Source organism: Stenella coeruleoalba (assembly GCF_951394435.1).
Source record: "Stenella coeruleoalba genome assembly, chromosome: 19".
In the NCBI taxonomy this organism is placed as follows: Eukaryota; Metazoa; Chordata; class Mammalia; order Artiodactyla; family Delphinidae; genus Stenella; species Stenella coeruleoalba.
In genome coordinates, this window is record NC_137165.1 from 49371094 (window position 1) to 49392360 (window position 21267).

General features: G+C 48.9%; 1 protein-coding gene across 2 annotated transcripts in view; it reads left to right on the forward strand.

Annotated features, from left to right (window-relative positions):
- NPLOC4 (NPL4 homolog, ubiquitin recognition factor) overlaps positions 1 to 21267 on the forward strand; it is a 56134-nt gene that overhangs the window by 28509 nt on the left and 6358 nt on the right. Inside the window, exons 10-15 of one of the 2 annotated variants that reach the window (XM_079903590.1) lie at positions 345 to 416; positions 838 to 964; positions 5590 to 5750; positions 16013 to 16084; positions 18745 to 18840; positions 19995 to 20111. In XM_079903590.1, the coding sequence (XP_079759716.1) occupies positions 345 to 416; positions 838 to 964; positions 5590 to 5750; positions 16013 to 16084; positions 18745 to 18840; positions 19995 to 20111 (645 nt within the window). The remainder of the gene's footprint in view (positions 1 to 344; positions 417 to 837; positions 965 to 5589; positions 5751 to 16012; positions 16085 to 18744; positions 18841 to 19994; positions 20112 to 21267) is intronic. The other variant, XM_079903591.1, reaches the window with a different exon arrangement.

Consider the following 21267-nt stretch of genomic DNA (forward strand, 5'->3'; position numbering starts at 1 on the left):
AGATTCCCTTTTCACTGATGTTCTGTTAATTTTATGCACCCGGGGGTCCCCTGCACCTAGCATAGTGCAGGGCACAGAGGTGGTGCTGAGAAGACTTTTTCTAACGAATAAATGAGATGTGCTCGTTTGCCCTCATCTCCACCCGGCAGCACCAGGGGGAGGACGGCCAGTGTCAGCTGAGTAGAGTTTGAGAGCCCTGGTGTGGACAGTGGCTTAGCTGAGGAGCTGACTCACCTGGAAAGAAAGAACTGGCTTCCAGGAGTCTCCTCTCTTGGCAGAAGCTAGAAGACATTCGTCACCTGTTTCAGGGAGAGACTCAGAAGGTATTCTTCTCTTTTATGCAGGTTGGCTGGATATTTACAGACCTTGTCTCAGAAGATACCCGAAAGGGTACAGTTCGATATAGTCGAAATAAGGTGAGAGGGGGCAGGGATGCTCGCTCGGCCAGAGCTTGTTATGGACCAGCTCTGGGCTGCACTCTCCGGTGTCTCTGCACAGCTCACCCTGGCTTTTAGACCATGTTATTTTCAACACAGTGTTCTTGATAAATTAAGGCTGGGTCTGTTCATTCTGTCTCGGAGATCAGAGAGACTTTACCTTTATAAACCACTGCTTTTTGGAGGTCAGCCCATCAGGTGGATTGCCTGTGCTTCTAAGGCGTTACTGGTTACACGTGTTTTTCTGTAAGGAGTTGGTAACAGTCAGGAATTACAGGTACTTGCTTCACCGTAGTTTGTGATGTGTCATAGTTTAGTTCTTAATATTTTCTAAAGAAGAAATAGAAGCATATTTTGACATGATGCTATAAAACTTGGTATGCTGGTTCTCTTTTCTTAGGACACCTATTTCCTGAGTTCAGAAGAATGTATCACTGCAGGAGACTTTCAAAATAAGCATCCCAACATATGTCGACTCTCTCCAGATGGACATTTTGGATCCAAGTTTGTTACTGCAGTGGCTACAGGTATAAATGGGGACATTTATATTGTAAATATTACTACCTTGTTAATATGTTTTGTTCCTCTTTCAGTAGCTTTGCATTCTTAACTTAGTTACAATAGATTTTCTTTCTTTCCTTCTTTTTTTTTTTTTTTTTGGCTGCATCGCGCGGCATATGGGATCTTAGTTCCCTGACCAGGGATCGAACCCGTGCCTCCTGCAGTGGAAGTGTGGAGTCTTAACCACTGGACCGCCAGGGAAGTCCCTACAATAGATTTTCTTAATGGGCCTGTGAGACATAAGATTCTTCTTTTTTGGTTTGCGGCAAAAATCTTGAACTACTCAGCATCACACAAAACTACTAGAATTGCGGCCTCAGTGTAGCCCTCCTCTAGTCCATTCTCTTGGCCTCAGTCCAAGTTCACTTGGTTCTGGAGAGTTCTGGGCTATCTTTGCCCCTTTGCAGTAACCAAGGATGACTCTGTCTAGCTGTGCAGGAGAAGAGGGATTTACTGTTTCTGTTACTTTTTTATTTATGAGTGGGAGTGTCATTTTAAGAAACCATTTCCATAAAGCTTGTTTTTGGGAGTGATGAGTGTGTGTGTGTGAGATGTTGTGCACATCATACTACATGTTATGTACACCATGAATATATAATAATAAAAGACTGTGGCCTTAAACAAGTACCACCAAATCTTTTATACCATACTTGAGATGCTGTCCTAGAGAAAAGCCCGGCGTAAGACCGTATGATTTGAAAGAAGGAGGAACTTGAAACTTGGCGAACCAACTAATAAAAACAATCTCTTTGGTCAGTTTTTTAAAGTAAACACTAACCTCTATCCTGTGAAGACTTGGGTTCTACCATCACAGAGATGATAATCCAGTTTGTTCATGGTAACCATGCTTCCTCTAGTTCAAAATACCAGTTTACAAACAGCCCAAGCATGTAAGTAACTAGATCCCTTATTAATCCCAGCTGAGCCTGTTACCACTGCCATGGGAAGGAAAACATCTATCATACTGTCTGAATTTTTAAGATCCATTTGATTTGAGATCCATTTAGAGTGACCAGCACCTTCTTTTTGAAATGAATGTACTTTGGGGGCATGAGAGGCCATGGCTGCATTGTTCACATGTTAGCATAAATTAATGGGGTCAGATGCTTAAGGAAGTGGATGGGAGTTTGGACTGGGATTTGTGGAAGCAGTAATTCCGTAGCATAGAGTCCTTCCACGGGGGCAGATGGGGCAGGGGGCCTGTTGTGATGAGAGCGCTCAGGGTAGCAGGAGCCAAGGAGGAGAGCAGAGAAGAGACACGTTTTACATAATCAGAATTTTGCCAAGCCAGCTTTCTGTTTGATGAAGGGGAGGAAAGTATTCTCTTTCTACTCTCTGCATCACATAAACCCCTGCCCTCTTCATTTAGGCTGAGATTCTGGGTCCAGGCATTTAGGCTGGTGGTTCTCAAGCCTATCAGACTGGACACCCTCTCTTTAGAACATTTGTGACACCTCTTTACTATCCAGAAAGTGAAATTCATAGATAATATACCTGCCCACACACCTGATTCTAAAAAAGAAAGCAGAGTAGTAGGCTGACTGTAACATTGAGGAGAAATAATAGTGAAGGAGCATGCATGTAATAAGACAGTGCATTCTGCATGCCAGTGCTTGGGGACTGGTGCCTGCTGAGGAGAGCACAGGGGAGGAGCCGGAGCTGCCAACCTTGTGGGGCGGGGCCTGCACAGGCATCAGTGACGTGGTTCCCAGACACTCAGCAGCTCTCCACGGAGCTCTGAGCCAAGCAGGGCCCTTCCTCAGCTTATGTGGTATCATGCTCCTAGAGGATTCGCTGTGTGTTAAAGCTGGGCGTGTTTGTTTCTGTGGCTGTGTATAAAATATAATTGATTCTAATCCTAGATCATCACAAATAGGGGTTTTGCCTACAGGAGTGTTAGGGGGACATTTCAAGGCCATGTGGGATGTGGAACAGTTCTTTATTGTGTGGGACTCCCTGGTCACAGCAGGACGTCTGGTACCTTTGACTCTAGCCTGCTAAAACTGGCAGCCCCTGCCCCCCGCTGCCCCCCTTCGTTGAGACAACCAAAAATCATCTCCACAGATTTCCAGAACTGCTTCTTGTGAGAACTGCTGTTTTAGGCTTCCATGGGCTCCCATGGTAACCTAACCCCTTTAATTACTGTTTCTGTGGGGAATTATTCAGTGGGCCCAAAGAACTGGTACATGTTTTGAATTATAAATAGTTTCCAACTTGGGGGCTGCCTGTACTTTCAGTTATTGACTCAGTTGGAAATTTGGAAATCATAGATTGACCTTGGAATTTTTGCCTCCGAAATTGGCACTTTACTAGGGTTTTCGAACTATAAGGCAGAAAATCACTTAACTTATAATAAGATCTGCAGTTAGAGTCCTTTCACATCTGTGCTGATTTGTCCCTCTTGGTAATGCTGTGAGATGCTCAGACTCATAATTCCTCTCCCTTTCCCAGGGGGCAGCGATGGAAGGTGGTTATCCAAAGTGTCAGAGATCTTCTGACTCCAGACAGATTGTTCTCTTCCTCCTCTTCAGTGGTTCTTGACCAGGGACGTGTTGGTACCCTGGGGAGCTGTTTGAAATGCCCTTGCCGAAGTCCCATCCTTAAGACCCTGATGGGACAGGAAGGAGCAGTCCTGTGTGTTTATGGCCGTCTCCCGGGAGACTGGCTGGTGTGTCCCGGGGTTCATGGTGCTTCCATGGTCACGCTGCTGTCAGCTCCCCACAGCTGCTGCTGATGCTGCAGGCCCAGATGCTGGCTGGGGTGTGGGGGCCTTACCATTTGGCCTTGTGTCTGCAGATCCCTTCTAAGAACTTCTCTAGCTTGAAACCTTTAGGGGAAAAGAGTGATGATTACATGTGGGGTTTGCTCATGTGCACATGAAGGAGCTTGTGGAAGGAGAATCATCACAGAGTCCAAGTTTAAACTCCCTGCCACGATGCTGGTGTCTGTGTCTCGGTCACCTGGCACACTCGCACTCATTTCTCAGCTGTGCATGTTACTTTCTGGGCTGCGTCTCAGACTCAATAGCAGCTGTCCTTTATCACCGCCCCTTTCCATCACACAGTGGACTTCCTGATGGACTGATTTGGGAAGGGAATGAGAGTTAACTGGCCTGGCCTGCTTCATCTCTGGGACGGTACCAGAGCAAGGTTCAGAGAACCCCTCAGGACCTGGTTTCTTGCTTTTCCACATGGAATGGGGAGCTTGCGGTTCCTGTCAGTGACTCTGCCTTTGGAGACTGTCCATATGGACTGAGTTTGCTTTTTTTAAGAATCTTCTGTTTTATAAATACAGCTTTCCATTTTTCCCTGGTTCTCACAGGCCACATCTATCTCAAAACCAGCACAGGTTTACAGTACACACACCAAGGGCGGCTCCTCCAGGTTCCTTCCCGACCTCCTCTGCTCCTTGTGAACTGCACACTCGTTGTGCTATGACGTTCATTCCCCGGATTGCACCAGAGGGTCACATGCCCTGTGTTTGCTGCCTTGACCTTAGTTAGCGGTCACTGTCCAGGCCTGGCCACCTCCCCCGAGTGTGAGTTGAGGGCCAGAGAGAAGATGCTAGGCTTGACTATCCACCGGGCCTTTGGAGCCCAGCGTGACGCAGCATTTGGAAGCCAGCTGCTGTTGGCCTCTGGTGTGCAGAGTCGAGCAGACACAGGCCCCTGTTTGTCCCTTGGGGGCTGGCTCTGCCCTGTCCTTCACATTTTTGATTGCTTGGCCATCAGATCGGCTTTCTGGTAAATGTTTGAAAGCCAGACAGATAAAATTTCTGTTCCCTGATCAGTAACTTATTCTGTTTTTGTCAAAGAAACTAAGATAGAGATATTGAAGGTTTTTTAAAATTCTCCAAAGCCATAAAAATGATGGCTGTTACAGTTGTCAGTGTGTGACCCTGATTCTGCAGGGGAGGAAGATGGCTGCATGCTCGGTACTGCCTGACCTCCTGACCCGTTTGGGATGGGTTTTACCCTTGTCCCAAACTGTAAGCCCTACTGTGGGTTTCTTTGGAGCAGGGCCTGAGAGAGGTTAGAATGGAAGGCGTGGAGGGCAGGGCTCGGTGCAAGGAGAGCAACCTCCTAGGCATTGTGGTGGGGTCCACGCCTCCTTGATGTGCCGGCTGCACAGGTGTCTGAGGTCAGGGCTGCTCTCCATGCTATGCAGATACTGACACTGTGCTGGGAAAGGTTTCTGTGTTCTCCCATCCACTCCCATTCGTCTCCCTGCATTCACTCAAGAACAGAATTTGCTGGAACACAGGGCTCTGTCTGTTGTTCACATCTCTGTGATACTAAAAACCAGAAGCCCAAGTATGCTTTTGGGTGGGTGTTGGAGAAGGTTTAACAGTCTTGCCTCCCGATTCTGAGAGAGTGTGTCGCTGGTGGGGCCTGTTTGAGGAGCTGCAGTGGCATCTGCACACCCTGTGCTCAAGGCCTTGTGCCCAAGGCTGTCGTAAAACTGCTGTCAAACATTTTTGATTCTTACCCAAGACACACTCATGAGAGTTGGTTCTGCAGGTCCAAAGTAAAGGATGATACTTGTTTTGAACGTCCTTTGGAGGATTCTCGCTGAAGGTCTCTCTTTTGCAGGTGGCCCCGACAACCAGGTGCACTTTGAAGGGTACCAGGTGTCCAATCAGTGCATGGCGCTGGTCCGAGATGAGTGTTTGCTGCCCTGCAAGGACGCCCCTGAGCTCGGCTACGCCAAGGAGTCCAGCAGCGAGCAGTACGTGCCTGATGTGTTTTATAAGGTAAAAATGCAACGGTACCGAAAGAGAGAAGTGGATGGAGAGCAGCATGGACACTGACCTGTCCTGGACGTTGCTAACTTTGGTGCATTCTGGCCATGGGAGCTGTTGGTCAGCCGTGGTCGTCTAGAGCCTAGCTTGTGGATAAGGGACTCTTTGGCATTTCCAGGGCCTTTGTTAGCTACTCAGGCAGGCTTCTGTGGTGTTAGGGCTTATAAGCAGAAGTGGGGGTGACACGCCCTGGGTTTAGGGGTACATAATACAAGTGAAACCACTGCAACACCGACTGTTTCAGTTTCTGAAAAGGAGAAATGGTGCCTAACAGGGCCTCAGCAGGAGTGAAGGTTGGAGCTGTTTGGCAGAAGTTAGGCTCTCCTGAGGGGACCAAGTTTAGGTTAACCGCTTAGATGAGCAGTTCTCCATTTCTAAACCTTTGTTTCCTGTGAAAGCTATAAAAATGATTTTTTTGAAAACTGTGATCTGGTTTGAACAAGTCGGAGTTGGGTGCTTCCCTGGGAATTAGCAACACGGCTCCCATCCTCCTCATGGGAGTTGCTCTGGTCACAGGCAGGCATCCTGCCTGTTCCCCGTCCTGGGCAGACTTTGGTTTCCATCTGGCACTGCTCTGTCTTTAATATTTCTTGTGTTCCCGGCTGCTTTTGTGTGTCTGAGAAGTACGTTGTTCTCCATTTCTGAAGGATATTTTCACTGTGTAAGGAGTTCTAGGTTGACAGGTCTGCTCACAATCTCACTGCACTTAGGCCACAAAGACCTGCTGGCAGAAGGGGCCTGGAAATAAAATAGGCAAGCAATGAAAACCCAGAAAGAGTGATGATCTAATTTCTTTAAAATGATTTGATATCTTTCAGCAATTTTTTTATATCAGTGTGTGCATGTCTAGTCATCGTTTTGTTGTTTTTATTGTTCTAGCAAGTCTGCATTTTTTTTTTATTTATTTTTAAAAATTTTATTTAGTTTTTTAAAATTCTTTCTTAAAAATATTTATTTATTTATTTGGCTGCACCAGGTCTTAGTTGCTGCACGTGGGATCTTTGTTGCCGCATGTGGGATTTTCGTTGCGACATGTGGGATTTTTTAGTTGCAGCATGTGGGATCAAGTTCCCTGACCAGGGATCAAACCCAGGCCCCCTTCACTGGGAGCACGTAGTCTTAGCCACTGGACCAGGGAAGTCCCTAAGTCTGCATTTTTAAACAGCTTTATTGAGATGCAATTCACATACCACACAATTCACTCATTTAATGTGCCCGGCTCAGGGGCTCTTAGGATGTTCACAGGGTTGTGTAATCATCACCACAATCTAATTTTAGAACATTCTTGTCCCCCCAAAAGAAGCCCTACATCCTTTAACGGTTACTCCCCAGTCCTCCCAACTCCTGGCAACCGCTGATCTGCTTTCTCTGAGGTTTCCCTGATGGAATCCTACAGTGTGTGGTCTTTTGTGACTGACTTTTCACCACTAACCGTAATGTCTCAAGGTTCCTCCGTGCCTGCAGCCTGCAGTACTTCATTCTTTTCATTGCCGAATAGCATTCAGTGGTATGGGCGCAGCTTACTACCTGCGGGATGCATCAGACACCCAGGAGAGCGCCTAGAAGCTGAGGGGCTCTGGGGCCTCGTCCTGGTGGTGATTTGGAGACCAGAGACTACCTGATTGTGACAAAGACTTCACCTCTTCAGGGATCAGAAGTGGGGCTGAGACCCTGTCTAGAGCTGGCTTGTCCATGCTGTGGGTGTCTGTGGCAGTGGGTGATGTGCAAAGGAAGGGCACAAGGGCCTGAGAGTCTTGTCCCTGCTCCTGGTCTCCTCCTCAGCTCTTTGGAATGAAAGTCTTCAGTCTGCTTCTGAATCAGCGCTGCTGCGTGGTCCGAGGGCTGCGGGGGCGGGGACTGTCACTGAGCCAGGAAGGCCAGGCCAGTAGGTAGCGAGCAGTCTGTCTTTCCTCTGCAGCAGGCAGGCCTCGCTGTTGTATCTGCTCCTTTCAGGTGGTGGCAGTGGAGGGACAGAGTGAGGCTGGACTGTGACAACTTGCTTAGATGACCCCTCAGATTTGGGGACAGTAAGGAGCCCCAGGAAAGGGTTCTCCATATCATTCTTGAAAGAAAATATTTCCAAAGAGCCTTGTTTAGGAACTCCCATTGTATCTTCCCTCCTGTGGTGTTTAATAGCAATTACCTGGCTTGATAACACAGATCTCACCCTTACACAAATCCTGTGTAGGCATCAGGTACTTTGAAGAATCATTAGTTTTAAACCATTATTAAACATTCACACATCAAGTCACGCCACGCTGGGAACCAATGTGAGGGTTCAGTCTTTCCCTCAAAAGTTTCTATCTTATAAGATGCATTTGTATGGCACTGTTTTGTAATGTAGAATCTATGTTTTGACTCAGTTTTAGACCCTGAGACCTGGTGGTCCTGCTGGCTGCCGTCCTGAGCCTTTTGGCACAGCTCACTGGTCTGGGGGCCGTAACGGGGCCTGTTGTCCTTGTGGAGAGCCCCTCCCCTTTAGCCACAGAGGCTTGTGCAGCCCCGGTGCGCTCAGTGTGCATGAATACATTGCTCCAGGGTCATCAGGCTGCCATTTCTTTCTCTTTTCAGAGTTTTAAAAATTAAATATAGGGACTTCCCTGGTGGCACAGTGGTTAAGAATCCACCTGCCAATGCAGGGGACCAGGGTTTGAGCCCTGATCCAGGAAGATCCCACATGCCACAGAGCAACTAAGCCCATGCGCCACAACTACTGAGCCTGTGCTCTAGAGCCTACGAGCCACAACTACTGAGCCCGCGTGCCACAACTACTGAAGCCTGCGTGCCTAGAGTCCATGCTCCGCAATAAGAGAAGCCACTGCAGTGAGAAGCCTGCACACCACAACAAAGAGTAGCCACTACTTGCCGCAACTAGAGAAAGCCCACGCACAGCAACGAAGACCCAACACAGCCAAAAATAAATTAATTTAAAAAAATTAAATATTGAGTAGATATGAAAGATTATTTATAAAACATGTTTAAGGAATAAAAAAAGCAGAAATACCAATCCTGAGTCTCTACCCCAGAGTTAAGGACCAGAACGTTCCTGTGGCCTCTGAAGCTGCTGGATCCTTCTCTCTGCTTCTGTCTCCTTTTCTCCCCCCTCCAGAGGGAGCACTACCTTCGGGGGTGCACTATGACATTCTTGCTTTTCTTCTAGTTTTACCTCCTTTGTGTGTTTTCCTAAAGCAGGTGTTGAGTTTTATATGTTGCTGCACACTGTAGACCCAAAACTGTGTTCTTTTGTCCTTGGAGATGGGCCACATTCACTTATCCCGGTGTGGCCTGAGACCTGCCTGCATGTGGCCATCATGTCACCTCGGCATGTGCCCACTGCGAGCAGAATGCCGTGCGAACCACCACGCTCCGCAGCCTTGGGCCCGAGTCCCACTCCCCACTCAGACACTCATGAGGCATTTCCTTGAGCTGTAACTGTGCCGTCCTGATCATAAGTGAGGCCAGACTCCTTTTTCTTTGTTTGTTGGCTCGTCCTGTCTCCCGTAACGTGCTTGTTGTGTCTGTTTCCTCTTCTTCCCTGGGTGGTTCAATCTTTTTCTCCCTGCCTCTAACCCTGTCAGTCAGGGGTGTGACACCTCTGCCTCTCCACTCCCATGGTGTCATTGAGGCAGAAAGTTTATGTTTCCATGTGGTCAGTTTTCTGAATCTTGTCTTTATGGTTGGCATTTTGAATCACAAAGAAAGTCTGTTATCTTGTCTTCTCTAAGGTTGATGTTTTTGGATTCTTCTTCTACCTGGGATTATTTCAGATGTGTGGTGTGAGATAGGGGCCCAGTTTCCTTCTTAGTTTTTAGTCATATACTGTCTGAACACCATTTATTGGGAAAAACCCTCTTCTTTCTCTGTTGATCTGTGGTGCCTTTCCATTACCAGTCGTCTCTGTGATCGTGGCTGTGTCTCTGTCCTCCCTTCTGTCCACTGGCCGGTGTTCCTCAGCCAGCACCAACGTCGCACTGTCCGAGTCACTGTAACTTTACTCTTCGTCCCTGATCCATCACAGCCCTTCCCTGCTTTTCTTCCCGAGCTCTGACTGTTCCTGACCCTTCACTCCTTCATGGAGACTTGCCTGCAGGTTGCACACAACAAATAGGTCACGCCCCCCCCCCCCCCCCCCGCCCCGCAATGTGTGTGATGCTGCCCTTTGTTTCTTGTTCTTTGACCTCTCTCAGAAAGTTAGGATTTTTCTCCTTGAAAGCCTTGTCCGTCATTTGTTAGATTGTTCCTAGGTACTTTATAGTTTCTACATATTATAAAAACTACCATTTGGCAGTTCAGCTGTTACTTGTTCCTCTAATTTGTATGTGTGTTCTGGGTTCTCCACACAGATGAGTGTATTATCCAGGAGTGACAGTTCTTTTTCTCCCTTCCCTTCATTTTCACTCCTCGTGCTGGCTAGGGCTTCTGGAACAATGTCTAGTGATCAGCACTTTTGTCTGGTTTTTAATTGTAAAGGATGTGCTTTCGGGATTTCATCATTAACTATGAGTTTGCTGTGGGTTTTTTTGTTTTTGTTTTTTTGTAGTACCCTTTATCAGGTTGGAAATTTGCTTTTTATTTCCATGCCTTGTAAGTTCCTTGCCCTTAAGAAGAGAGCTCCCTTTTGCCGTGGAACACACGTTATTTCCTTAATCATGCTGCTGTTTTCTTAGATCGCTCACTTGCCTGTTAGTGAGAGCAGGCTAGAAGGGCTTCCCAGGATTGTTTATAGCCCTGTAGGATTTGAGACACTCATTTCTCATACGTTTCAGGAAAATACCAGTTTGAGCAAAGAGACCTATGAAAGCAAACATTTAAGTAATCCTTTTAGTCCTCCTGTGGGCTTTGGGGTTGGATTTAAAATATACCTTGTAAACAGGACACGTACCCATATTTGTCTAAGGCTGTTCATCATGGTGTTATCTGTGGTAACAAAAACTTAAAGCAATCTAAAAGTCTAATAACGGGCATTAAATTACAATACATCTATATGGTGGGATATTCTGTGATCACTAAAGGTGTGTGTTTGAAAATTACTTGAAGGTATGGGATAAAACTCATGATGTAAAATTACAAATGTATCTATATACAGTAAAATCCCAATTAACTTTTTGTTTTTTAAAGGCACACTTGTAGATGTTGATGCCTGTACGTATACACGTTTGTATGTGCGTTCACACAGGAGATGGGGGTGGAAAGCTTGAGGGTCCACCCTTGTCTACAGCTCTGATCTGTCTGTCCTAGGAAGTCCCGTGCAGCCAGTGAAAGAACGGCCGGGGAGCACCTCCTGTAAAGGTGGGGAGAGGTGCACACAGAGGAGGGTTTTGGAGCGAGGATCTAGTCAGCCGGCGAGGGGATGCTTGGGGACGGGCAGCAGAACGGTGAGGTGCATGGTTCCATGTGCATTAGGAGTGCAAGCCTTCTAAATATTAACTAAGAACATTTTATTAATGTGAAATCAAATGTATATTTTTTATGGGAAATCCTGCATTACAGGTTAATAAGGAAATAGATACCCCAACACGCCTCTTCACCTGTCCTTCCAGCACCCCGCGTGCATGCATGGACACGTGGACGTTGACAGGGCCTTGCCTCTGGAACCGCAGCCTCTGCACTCGGTCCAGCTGTGGATAGGGTGCGGCGTCCCTCGCCAGACCCCGGGGCTACAGTGATGAGCAAGTCACAATCATCCTCTCTTCCCAGGTGGTCTGTTGGTGGCTGTTGAGGTGTCCAGTGCAGCGTGGAAGTTAGCCAGGTGGGGAGGAAGCCCATCTGGGGGCCACACGTCCAGAGGGCATGGTGCATCTAGGGGTCCCAGGCTCAGTCTGGCTGGAATGTGCACGTGATGGGGGTGGTGGGCAATGAGAAGCCAAAGAAAGAAAGATGGAAGGTGATTCTGGAACAATCTTGCTGGATGTGGCGTGAAGGGGGGTCTGGAGGCAGGAGGCTTTTGCAGCAACATGAGTGTCAAATGCCAGGGCCGATCCAGGAGGGGCAGCAGGAGAGAGATGTGCGGTGGGGTCTACCGTCCAGTGTGAGGTGCGGCTGGAGGAGCTGAAGGCCAGGCCGTGGGGAGGGAGCTCCCCGGTGTGGAAGATTCTTTCTGGGTACAGAGTCCGGTGGCCAGTGAGAAGGCTGGTGCCACAGTCCAGGTGACATGTGTCTGCTCCCCATGGCATTTGGGGATGGAGAGGGTGTCCTGGAGCCAAGAGCTCCATGGGCCTTGCACGGTCCCGGGGAGGACAGGATGGAACTGGGTCTCTGGTTTGGGTGAGTGGTGGGTGCTGGAGTTGTAAACCTTGATGAGTAGTGGTGAGAGCAGGGGGGGTGGGGTGAGTTCAGATGCCCGTGTTTGAAGTTTGATGTGGTGGGACCGGAAGGAGGTTGAGAGGCCCTTTTCACGGTTATCTGCCCAGAAACCCCAAATTAAAGCCTTGGAAGTAGAGGAGAGAAGCCGAGATTGGAGACCCCAGGGAACACTGCTCTTAGGCAGCTGCCCAGGTGGAGGGGCAGCAGGGTGGGTTCCTGGCATGAAGGGTGGTTGTGGGCTCAGTGCTGAGGAGTTGGAAGAGTTGACAGGTGGCTGCAGCAGGGAGGAGAGAGCATGCAGGCAGCTGCGGCGTCGCGGCTGTGGAGGGGACCAGCGCTCTCTGGGGGGACTGTGGAGTCTTCTCTGTCCTAGGCATCATTTACTGACCTGTCCTCAGCCCGACACGGGTTTGTCCCAGCATCTGGCACTTACCAGAAGTGCTTTGTGGCTCATCCAGGAGCTCACTCCATGTGTGTGCTGAGTTACTTGAGACATTCCAAGCAAACCATTCCATGCGTTGTTTTGTCAAAGGATAACATATATTTCAAGGGTTTCGTGTGGTCTCCCAAAGTTCCTCCAAGAAGGCTGCAGTTACATGCTCAGACTGTGCCGCAGGCCAGCCCTGCGCTAGTCTGCTTGCCTGCCTGGGCCCTGCTCTCAGGACCCCATGCTCTGCACTCACTCTGTCCCAAGTCCCCTGTGTGTGTTGGTGTTTTCTTTATGAATCGCCTCTGTGTGCCCTGAGGTATTTGTAAGGTGGTTCATCACTTTCACATTCGTTTGTGAAGTCTTTATACATTAACCCTTTGTCATATATTGCAGACACATGCCAGGATATCATTTTCTTTATACTTTTCATACAAAGTAAGGTGTAACATTTTGTGATTTCAAAGGTACGTTAATCCTTTTTCATTGTAATTCCTGCCTTTGTCATCATACTTAGGAAGTAATTCTTTACCTCAAAGCTGTATATTTACCTACATTTTCTTTTAGTGCTTTTACTTTTTTTAATTTTTAAATTAAAAATTTTTTCTTTTATTTGGCTGCATTGGGTCTTTGTTGCGGTGTGCGGGCTCCTCATTGCGGTGGCTTCTCTTGTTGTGGAGCACGGGCTCTAGGCACGCGGGCTTCAGTAGTTGCAGCACGCGGGCTCGGTAGTTGCGGCACGCAGGCTCTAGAGAGCAGGCTCTGTAGTTGTGGCGCGTGGGCTTAGTTACTCCGTGGCATGTGGGATGTTCTCGGACCAGAACTCGAACCCGTGTCCCCAGCATAGGCAGGCGGCTTCTTAACCACTGCACCACCAGGGTAGTCCTAAACGGGATTCTTTAAGAAACTTTGTCCTGAGAAATTTTTTTCTTGCTTTATTCTGCGAAGTCTCAGAAACTGCTAGTTTCACTTGTTACCTTCTTGCCAGTTTTGTAAGAAGAAAAGCAATACATTAAGGATTTCATTTTCCTTTTCCAAAGCAAGATGGTGCCACCCAGTAAGTGGAGTTTGCTGTTGTCCTGGCACAAAGCCTGCCTGCCTTTGAGCTAACAAAGACAGAGATCCCTGGATTTCTTGTTGATGTTTCCAGACATGGCCAATAGCAGGTAGCGAGGCACCAGGGACCTCAATTTCTGACTCTCCCAGTGTCTTGCTCCAGGTGGAGATAAAATTTCTGACACTTTGGCAGCTGCCAAACTAAGAATTAAGGTGTCTTCCTCCTAGTGTACTCTGCCTGACATTTGCTAACGCCCATAAAAAGTAATTGCCTTTTAAAATGGTGTATGGGGCTAAGGCTTGGTTGGCAAAAACATTTGAGTGAAGGCATGGGGGAGAGATAGAAGGTACCTGCTTTTCCTCCAGGGAAGAGAAGGGGATGCAGCACCTTTATTTTCTTGGGGAGCAGAAGGATGCAGTGGGGTAGTTAAATTTGAAAGAGAATAGCATGACACACAAAAAAGAGAGGGGGGCATTTAACAAGAATCATCCCTAGAGGGGAAGATTAAAGCGAACAGGTGCTGGGAAAATGTCTCTGCATATTAGAGCTTAATTAGATTTGAAGATGAATTCCAGACGGGCTAATTATGTGTGAATTGTTGCAGGTTGTTTCTTGTAGGGGCAAGCGTATATTTTTGGAAATGGTGATTTAGTTCGATTGGGTTTGATTCCCGCCTCCTACCGTATTTCCTCCAGTAGAAACTACCGCTTCTGGGGCCCCAGGACCCACTCAGCAGGCCTCATACCTTGGGCTGCCACTGTCAAAGCTGGTAGAGCCACGGAAAGCCAGGCCCAGCCTACCTGCTGCAGCAACGAGCATGCGGAAGGACCAGGGACTCTTGCCCAGGTGGAAGGGACCGTATTCCAACCTCAAAGGAAGGCAGACAGACAGAACGGACACTGTTTCCAGGAACCTGTCCTTTGATGGTGCTCCTGCTCCCTATGTGGCTGGCTTAGATGTGTTTGGTTAGATGTATTTGGACCGTTTTCTGGAAGGGCAGAGGGGCAGGCTCTTGCTAGCAACTCTCTGGGTTGTGAACAGAGAAAAGGTAGGGAAGGTGTGGATAATCTGAGATGTGCTGCGGACCAGAGAGTTTAATTTCTGGGGAAAATAAAATAAAAAAAGAGCAGGGCCACATGGAGCCTCTGGAATTCCTATTAGGATAATGGACTCGGTTTAATGTAGGACAGCCTGAGAAGGTTGTCTCAAAAGATGGCATGGGCCTCGGACATCCCCGGAAGGTGTGATGTGCTAGGGGTGGCTTTGTGTCACCTGCACACCTCAGAGAGATCTGCTTGACACCCATTAGGGTCTGAGCTTTAATAAACATAAACTTTTATGTAAGGCCCCATAATTGGAAATTATGGATGTATAATTTATATATGACTTGAATGATTTATATAACGTTAAGTGATGATTTAAATAGAAAATATGACCCCCTCTTGCAGAATCTTTAATGAAAAGTGTTGGTTCTTATGAATTTATTTCTAGAGCTGTGTTTGAACTCAGCAAGTTTGACATAAATCAGATCTCATTTTCATTTTATGATTAATGAACATATGCTGGCCATTTTTCCCCATAATTAAACTATGTTCCATGCATCTGATAAAGCAAAAGAAGTTTAGACTTTGACAGATTGGTGGTGGTGGTTTTCCATGTCTGCGTATTTGTGTGTATGTGTACTGATTTGTGTGTGTGTTTATTTTATTAATGTATAAGGATTAAGTTTCCATGAAGTTGGGTTTCCAGAGGTGTGTGTAAGGTTGTTAAGAGTTAGCATTCAGGTGTGAGACTAGGAGAGCTTATAGAGGAGGAGGGGTACAGATGTAGCCTGACGGGGTGGGAGCCCGGGGTCTGTGTCTCCACAGCTTTAGCACCAGGCTGGTGCGCTCTCTCTCTCTCTCTCTCTCTCTCTCTATATATATATATATTTGTTTGTTGCTACGTTGGGTCTTCGTTGCAGTGCGTGGGATTCTCATTGTGGTGGCTTCTCTTGTTGTGGAGCATGGGCTCTAGGTGCGCGGGCTTCAGTAGTTGTGGTGCATGGGCTTAGTAATTGTGGCTCACGGACTCTAGAGCATAGGCTCAATAGTTGTGGCGCATAGGCTTAGTTGCTCTGCGGCATATGGGATCTTTCCCGACCAGAGCTCGAACCTGTGTACTCTGCATTGGCAGGCAGATTCTTAACCACTGTGCCACCAGGGAAGCCCCCAAGGCTGCTTTCTTGAGTCTTGGCCGTCATCAAGAGCTCCAAGAAGTGATGGAAGGTGGATTCACTGCAAAAATATGCACATTTTCCTCTCTGCTTTTCATATACTTCAACAAGAATTGTAGTAATTTAAGGGCTGAGACAAGCGTGTGAATGGAAAACCTGTCACAGGTCGGCACACCTGCACTCACCCCCTGGACCTTTGTCTTGTGTTTCAGGACATAGACAAGTTTGGCAACGAGATTACCCAGCTGGCTCGCCCCCTGCCCGTGGAGTATCTGATCATAGACGTAAGTGTGTGTCATCTCCCCCTGGAGGTCAGGACGGCTTGGGGTGGCCTCGCAAGGGTGGCGGCTTGAATACCTGCTCTTCTGCCTGCACAGGACAGGCATCCAGAGGTGTTCTGAGTCACTGAGCTCCTGGCATCCCTGAAAAGCTAGAAACCTTAAGGGCTTTTCATTTTTTATTTCCTTAAAAACAATTTAGGGGGTTAACTTCTCCCAACCTAAAGTGTAGCAAAGGACCACCGACAAGGCCAAGCAGCCTCTGGAGGTCAGCGAGCCTCTCCCTGGCTCTGTGCACAGGTGCTGCCCTGGCCACAGCTCAGAGGCCCACTCGTGGGGGCAGCATGGTCTCCAGGGGGCACTCCAGGAGCCAAGAAGGTACCTGGTACCGACACGCCTTCCCCAAGTCTCAGCTCCTTTCTGGGGGTGTGCTCTGCTCACGGAGATGTGGCCACAGTGCAGAGGGGAGTGCGTGCTGCAGGACTAGAGCCTGATGCATTTGCAGTAGTCAGCGCTCTGTCCAAAGGGTATGGGAGGCGGCTCATTTCCTAATTGCTGCCTGCCAGGATGAATTCAGGCTGCATTTGGACTAGGATGGGCATATGATTCAGGCCATAAAGTATCATTGCATTTGGAGCAGTGGGTCCCTGTGAGCTGAGCCCGCCAACGCTCCATTCCAACTGACAGCTCCCGAGAACATATTTATTACCTAGGCCATAAAGGCATCTGCTTTTTAGACTACCTAGGGTGTAATTAAGATGAAAACAGATTGATGGAGCATACACTTAGGAGGAGTCTGTGTGATTTAAAGCCAGCTTCCTGAGGTCTTCTCTCCCAGTGGCCTCCCCATCCCTTTCCTTTCACAAAGGAGCTAAGTTCTTGCCTTAGTGGTTGTCACTGTAGTGTTTGGTTGATGGGGGAGCATTCCACCCTGTGATACCCAAGCGCTCTCTTACTGTGTAAGGAGGTTGGAGCAGGTGCCCAGACAGGTGTGCTCAGCTCCTCGCCCGGCCCCAGACCCCAACCTGACCAGGGCATCTGATGACTAAACCTCATGACCAGGTGGCTCTTCCAGGCTTCTGCAGAGGTGCTCTGCAGGTGGCCAGGCATCAGCTAGGTGACAAGGCAGGCTGGGTAGGGAGAGGATTTGAGCACAAAACAAAGTGCTCACCACCCTGCATCCTCTCCCCCGGCATCTCGGATGTTCAGGCTGCAGTGTGAACCTCGGTTCTGTTGCTCTCCAAGGTCTGTTGCAATTACAGGTCTAACAAATACTTCCCTAATTCCACATTTACTTAACTAGTGGGTCTACTGTTGTTGCTGGTCCACTCCTTTATCTGCCTTTCAAAGCGAGGGGCGAGAGCAGGCCACAGGCCTTGCCTCTGCAGCAGAGTGGCCCCTCTGCCATCTCTAGAATCATGACAACAGTTGAGACTGAGCCCCACATGTGCCACCCATTCTGTGGGCTCCACGTGTCTGGGTGCATTTGATCCTCACGGCAGCCTTAGGAGGCTTGGGCTCTCTGGTCGTCTGTATCTCTCTGATGAACAGAGCGAGGCCTCACAGTAGGACTTGGCAGTGTGCTCAAGGCCACACCTTGTGCCCTGAGGCCACGTGGTCTCGTCCATAAAAGGCCAGCGGGGCTCGATTTAGGGAGCTGCTGATGGCTCAGCTTACCGTTCACAGCGCTGGCACAGTCACAGCAGGTCCTGGGCCAGCAGGCCTGGAACAGCTCGCTGCCTTCACTGATGCAGAAAACAGGCCAGAGCAACATTTTCATTCTTTAGAAATAGTCCCGAAGGAACCAGAATAGCTACGCTAAATCTGGACGAGGTATAATCTGCTGCTGCTAGTGTTATATTGCAGAGAAAAAGCTGTGTCAACCAAAAGATGGCTGATGATGGCTAACACTTGGGTGTGTTTTGGGGGAGGAGCATCTGCCAGGAGGAATGAGAAACTGTACTTGTATTGATTCTTGCACATTTGCCACTGTCCCTGTAGCTTCTATTGATTGTAGGATTTAAAATCCCCTCTGTCGTTTCTAAAGCATGTCTGAGCCAAATGAAGGGCTTAGGCTCCCCTTTGGACACAAGCTCCTGACTCCAGCCATCTTCAGGCGAGAACCATGCCTACATCTCAATGGCCTTGCTTCTCTTCCTGCCTGGACATGCCCAGGCTCCATGGAGTGGTGCCTGGGAATTCAGAAGGCTTCAGCCAGCTCGCTGGAGGGCACTGTGGCTCTCAAAACCATCAGGGGCTGGTTCTGCACATGCCCTCCAGACCCGGTGACAGGAACAGAGTCTGCTCCTGAGATGGCGCTCACACCTGTGCTCTTTCCTGTGGCCCACTCTCTGGTTCACCCGCGGCAGCAGGAGAGCAGCTGTGTGAGAGGCCGTCCCAGTGGGGCTGGAGTTAGGAACCTGCCCACAGGCACCATGATCTTACCAGTCATGAAAAACAATTCTTCCGTTTGCCTTCCAGAGTCACAGTTTTCAGAGTTTTCATTTAGGGGCTGTCCTAATAGTTAAGCATTCCCTTCAGTGTAGAACAGTTAGGACTCTTGCTGCTGTGAGCAGCTCAGGGCTCCAGGGAGGGGTGTGCTCAGGGCCCACACCCTTGTTTATAGCACAGTTAATTTATCACGGGTTTGTGTTTTCGTTCATTAGATCACAACAACTTTCCCCAAGGATCCAGTTTATACTTTTTCTATTTCACAAAATCCATTTCCTATTGAAAACCGGGATGTATTGGGTGAGACACAGGTAAGCTCTTTGTCTTTAGAAACATAATTTAGAGTCCCTACTGTTTGTTTATCTAGTGTCACTATTGTTTTTCTAGAAAGTAGCAAGCTTTCTGACTCTCCTGATTTGTTTTTGTGACAAAACCTGGCTAGGCCTTTGTCTAAGACACTGCTGATCACATGAGCCCTCTCCAGGGCAGGGGCAGTGGATGAGCACAGAGGCAAATCCCTGTAAGCCCTCAGGCCTGTGGATTTGCTGGAAGGACCATTCTCAGGGGGCCTGTTTTATTGGTCACTTCTTGTCCTCTCCCAACAACGTTATTGATTGTTGGTAAGCGTTGTCTTTTGTGACAATGTCTCACTTTGCTGCGTGCTCTGCCCCCTACCTCATTACCCTGCCATGTTTCTCAGGCACCATCCAAGCCGTGGGGGCTCATGTGGCCTGGCCACCTTGGCTCTCACCTGCACATCAGGCCCGATCAGAACTGCTGTGACTGCCTTGTCCTGCCACATCAATGGTCTGTGAACACACATCCCAAGTTGATAACAGGCACTACAGAAAGGGGCCTGGTTAAAGAATGTGTACAGTGAGATTGTCTTCTGAAGCTGTGATTAGTGTACAAGGCCTCTCTGATGCTTTGGTTTCCTCACTGCCCATCTGCCCAGGTGCTTGTGGAGGTGCAGAGCCACTGACTGGGGTGGCACTCTTGAATCTCCCGCTTTCACTCCTGTTGAAAGTGTTAGTGTCACGTAATCCTCCCCACCGCCCCCCGATTCCTACTCCTCACTACCGTGCTGCCCTGGATCAACAATGTACCTAGACAGACGGGGCTTCTCCCAGCCCCGCAGTGGCCCTTCCCACTCCCACTGGCCCCCAGAGGTGAGTTTGAACATGTCTCACAGCTGGGTCAGCTTCACAGACATGTTGCTTACACTCTTCCATAAGTCAAATGTACTGAGAGTGTTTTCCTGGGAGATGAGGCCACAGCTTATTCTGCAACTGTGCATTCCTCTGTCCTTGGCTCCCAGTAAGTGGTTCTGGAAGGAGACGGGGAGGCCCATCCATCAGCGCCGAACGTGTTCAGTTCCATCTTTGTAGGACAGTGGCTTTCCTGCGACTCTGGCTTGGGACTAACGGGTGCTCGTGTCTGTCTCCCCCCATACCTGGCACTCCAGGACTTCCACAGCCTGGCCACCTACCTGTCTCAGAACACCTCATCCGTGTTCCTGGACACTATCTCGGATTTCCACCTCCTGCTGTTCCTGGTCACCAATGACGTCATGCCTCTGCAGGTACGGGCCAAGTGGGCTTCTACTCCTCAGACCAGAGCATGCTGGGCAGCACCAGAGCAGCTAAGTCCCCCTTAACCTGTCCTGTGGGCAGCAGCTTTGCACAAAGGCCTTGATAGAAAGGTGAATTTTTCACTTGCAGCGTTTACACTGGAACAGCTTGTTCAAAAGTGTCTGCCCTCTGTGATGGAGGACAGTTCCTCCATTTGTTAGAACCACATGGGACGCAGAGGCCGCTTAGCTCTGTGTCCTTCTAGTGGGAACATGAGGGATCCAACAATTTAAAAATTCCTGTTGGAACAGTTTGAGAATCCCAGCCTCTGCTTCTTCCCGATCTCTCTCCCCTCTTCCCGAATCAGCTCCAGTTTATCACCTTGGCCCAGAAGGTTGGCCAGCGTCCAGGCCCCAGGCACACAGCTGCACAGTTGGCGTTTTTAAGACATGCTGTTGGGGGGGATGAGGGCGAGTGTTACAGATGGCGGCTGCTTTCTGAGCAGCACAGGGCCAGCAGGGCCGGCCAGGAAGCCCTTGCGTGGGTTGTGTCATGGCTGTCCTTTTACTTTGGCCCTTTTCCTGCTTGGGACCCAAGGAAATGCATTTCTGCGAGGTGACAGAGTAGAAAGGAGAGGCTCCTTCCTCCCACTGCTTTTCTATGTCAGGTGGCCTATAGCTGTTCTTATATCTTGTGTCTGTGTTTTGTCCAAACTACCCATTTGTGATACTTGACACCAGGCACCCCGAAACTTTTCACTGGCTTTGCCTTCCCTGTTAAGCCCAGAGAGTTGCACCTCCAGCCCCCGGCTTAGCTGCTGCCCCTCCGGTTGGGGAGGTGGTGAAAGCTTAGGGCCTTCTCCCTGGAAAACGTGTGCTGTTTTGCAGTCACTTACTTGTTAGGAAGCATTTTCTGTAAATACTGCCTGAGAGCCCCTGGAAGGCTTTCGAAGTCTCTCGTTATAAAAACTATTTAGGGCTTCCCTGGTGGCGCAGTGGTTGAGAGTCCGCCTGCCAATGCAGGGGACACGGGTTCGTGCCCCGGTCCGGGAAGATCCCACATGCCGTGGAGCAGCTGGGCCCGTGAGCCATGGTCGCTGAGCCTGCGCGTCCGGAGCCTGTGCTCTGCAATGGGAGAGGCCACAACAGTGAGAGGCCCTCGTACAGC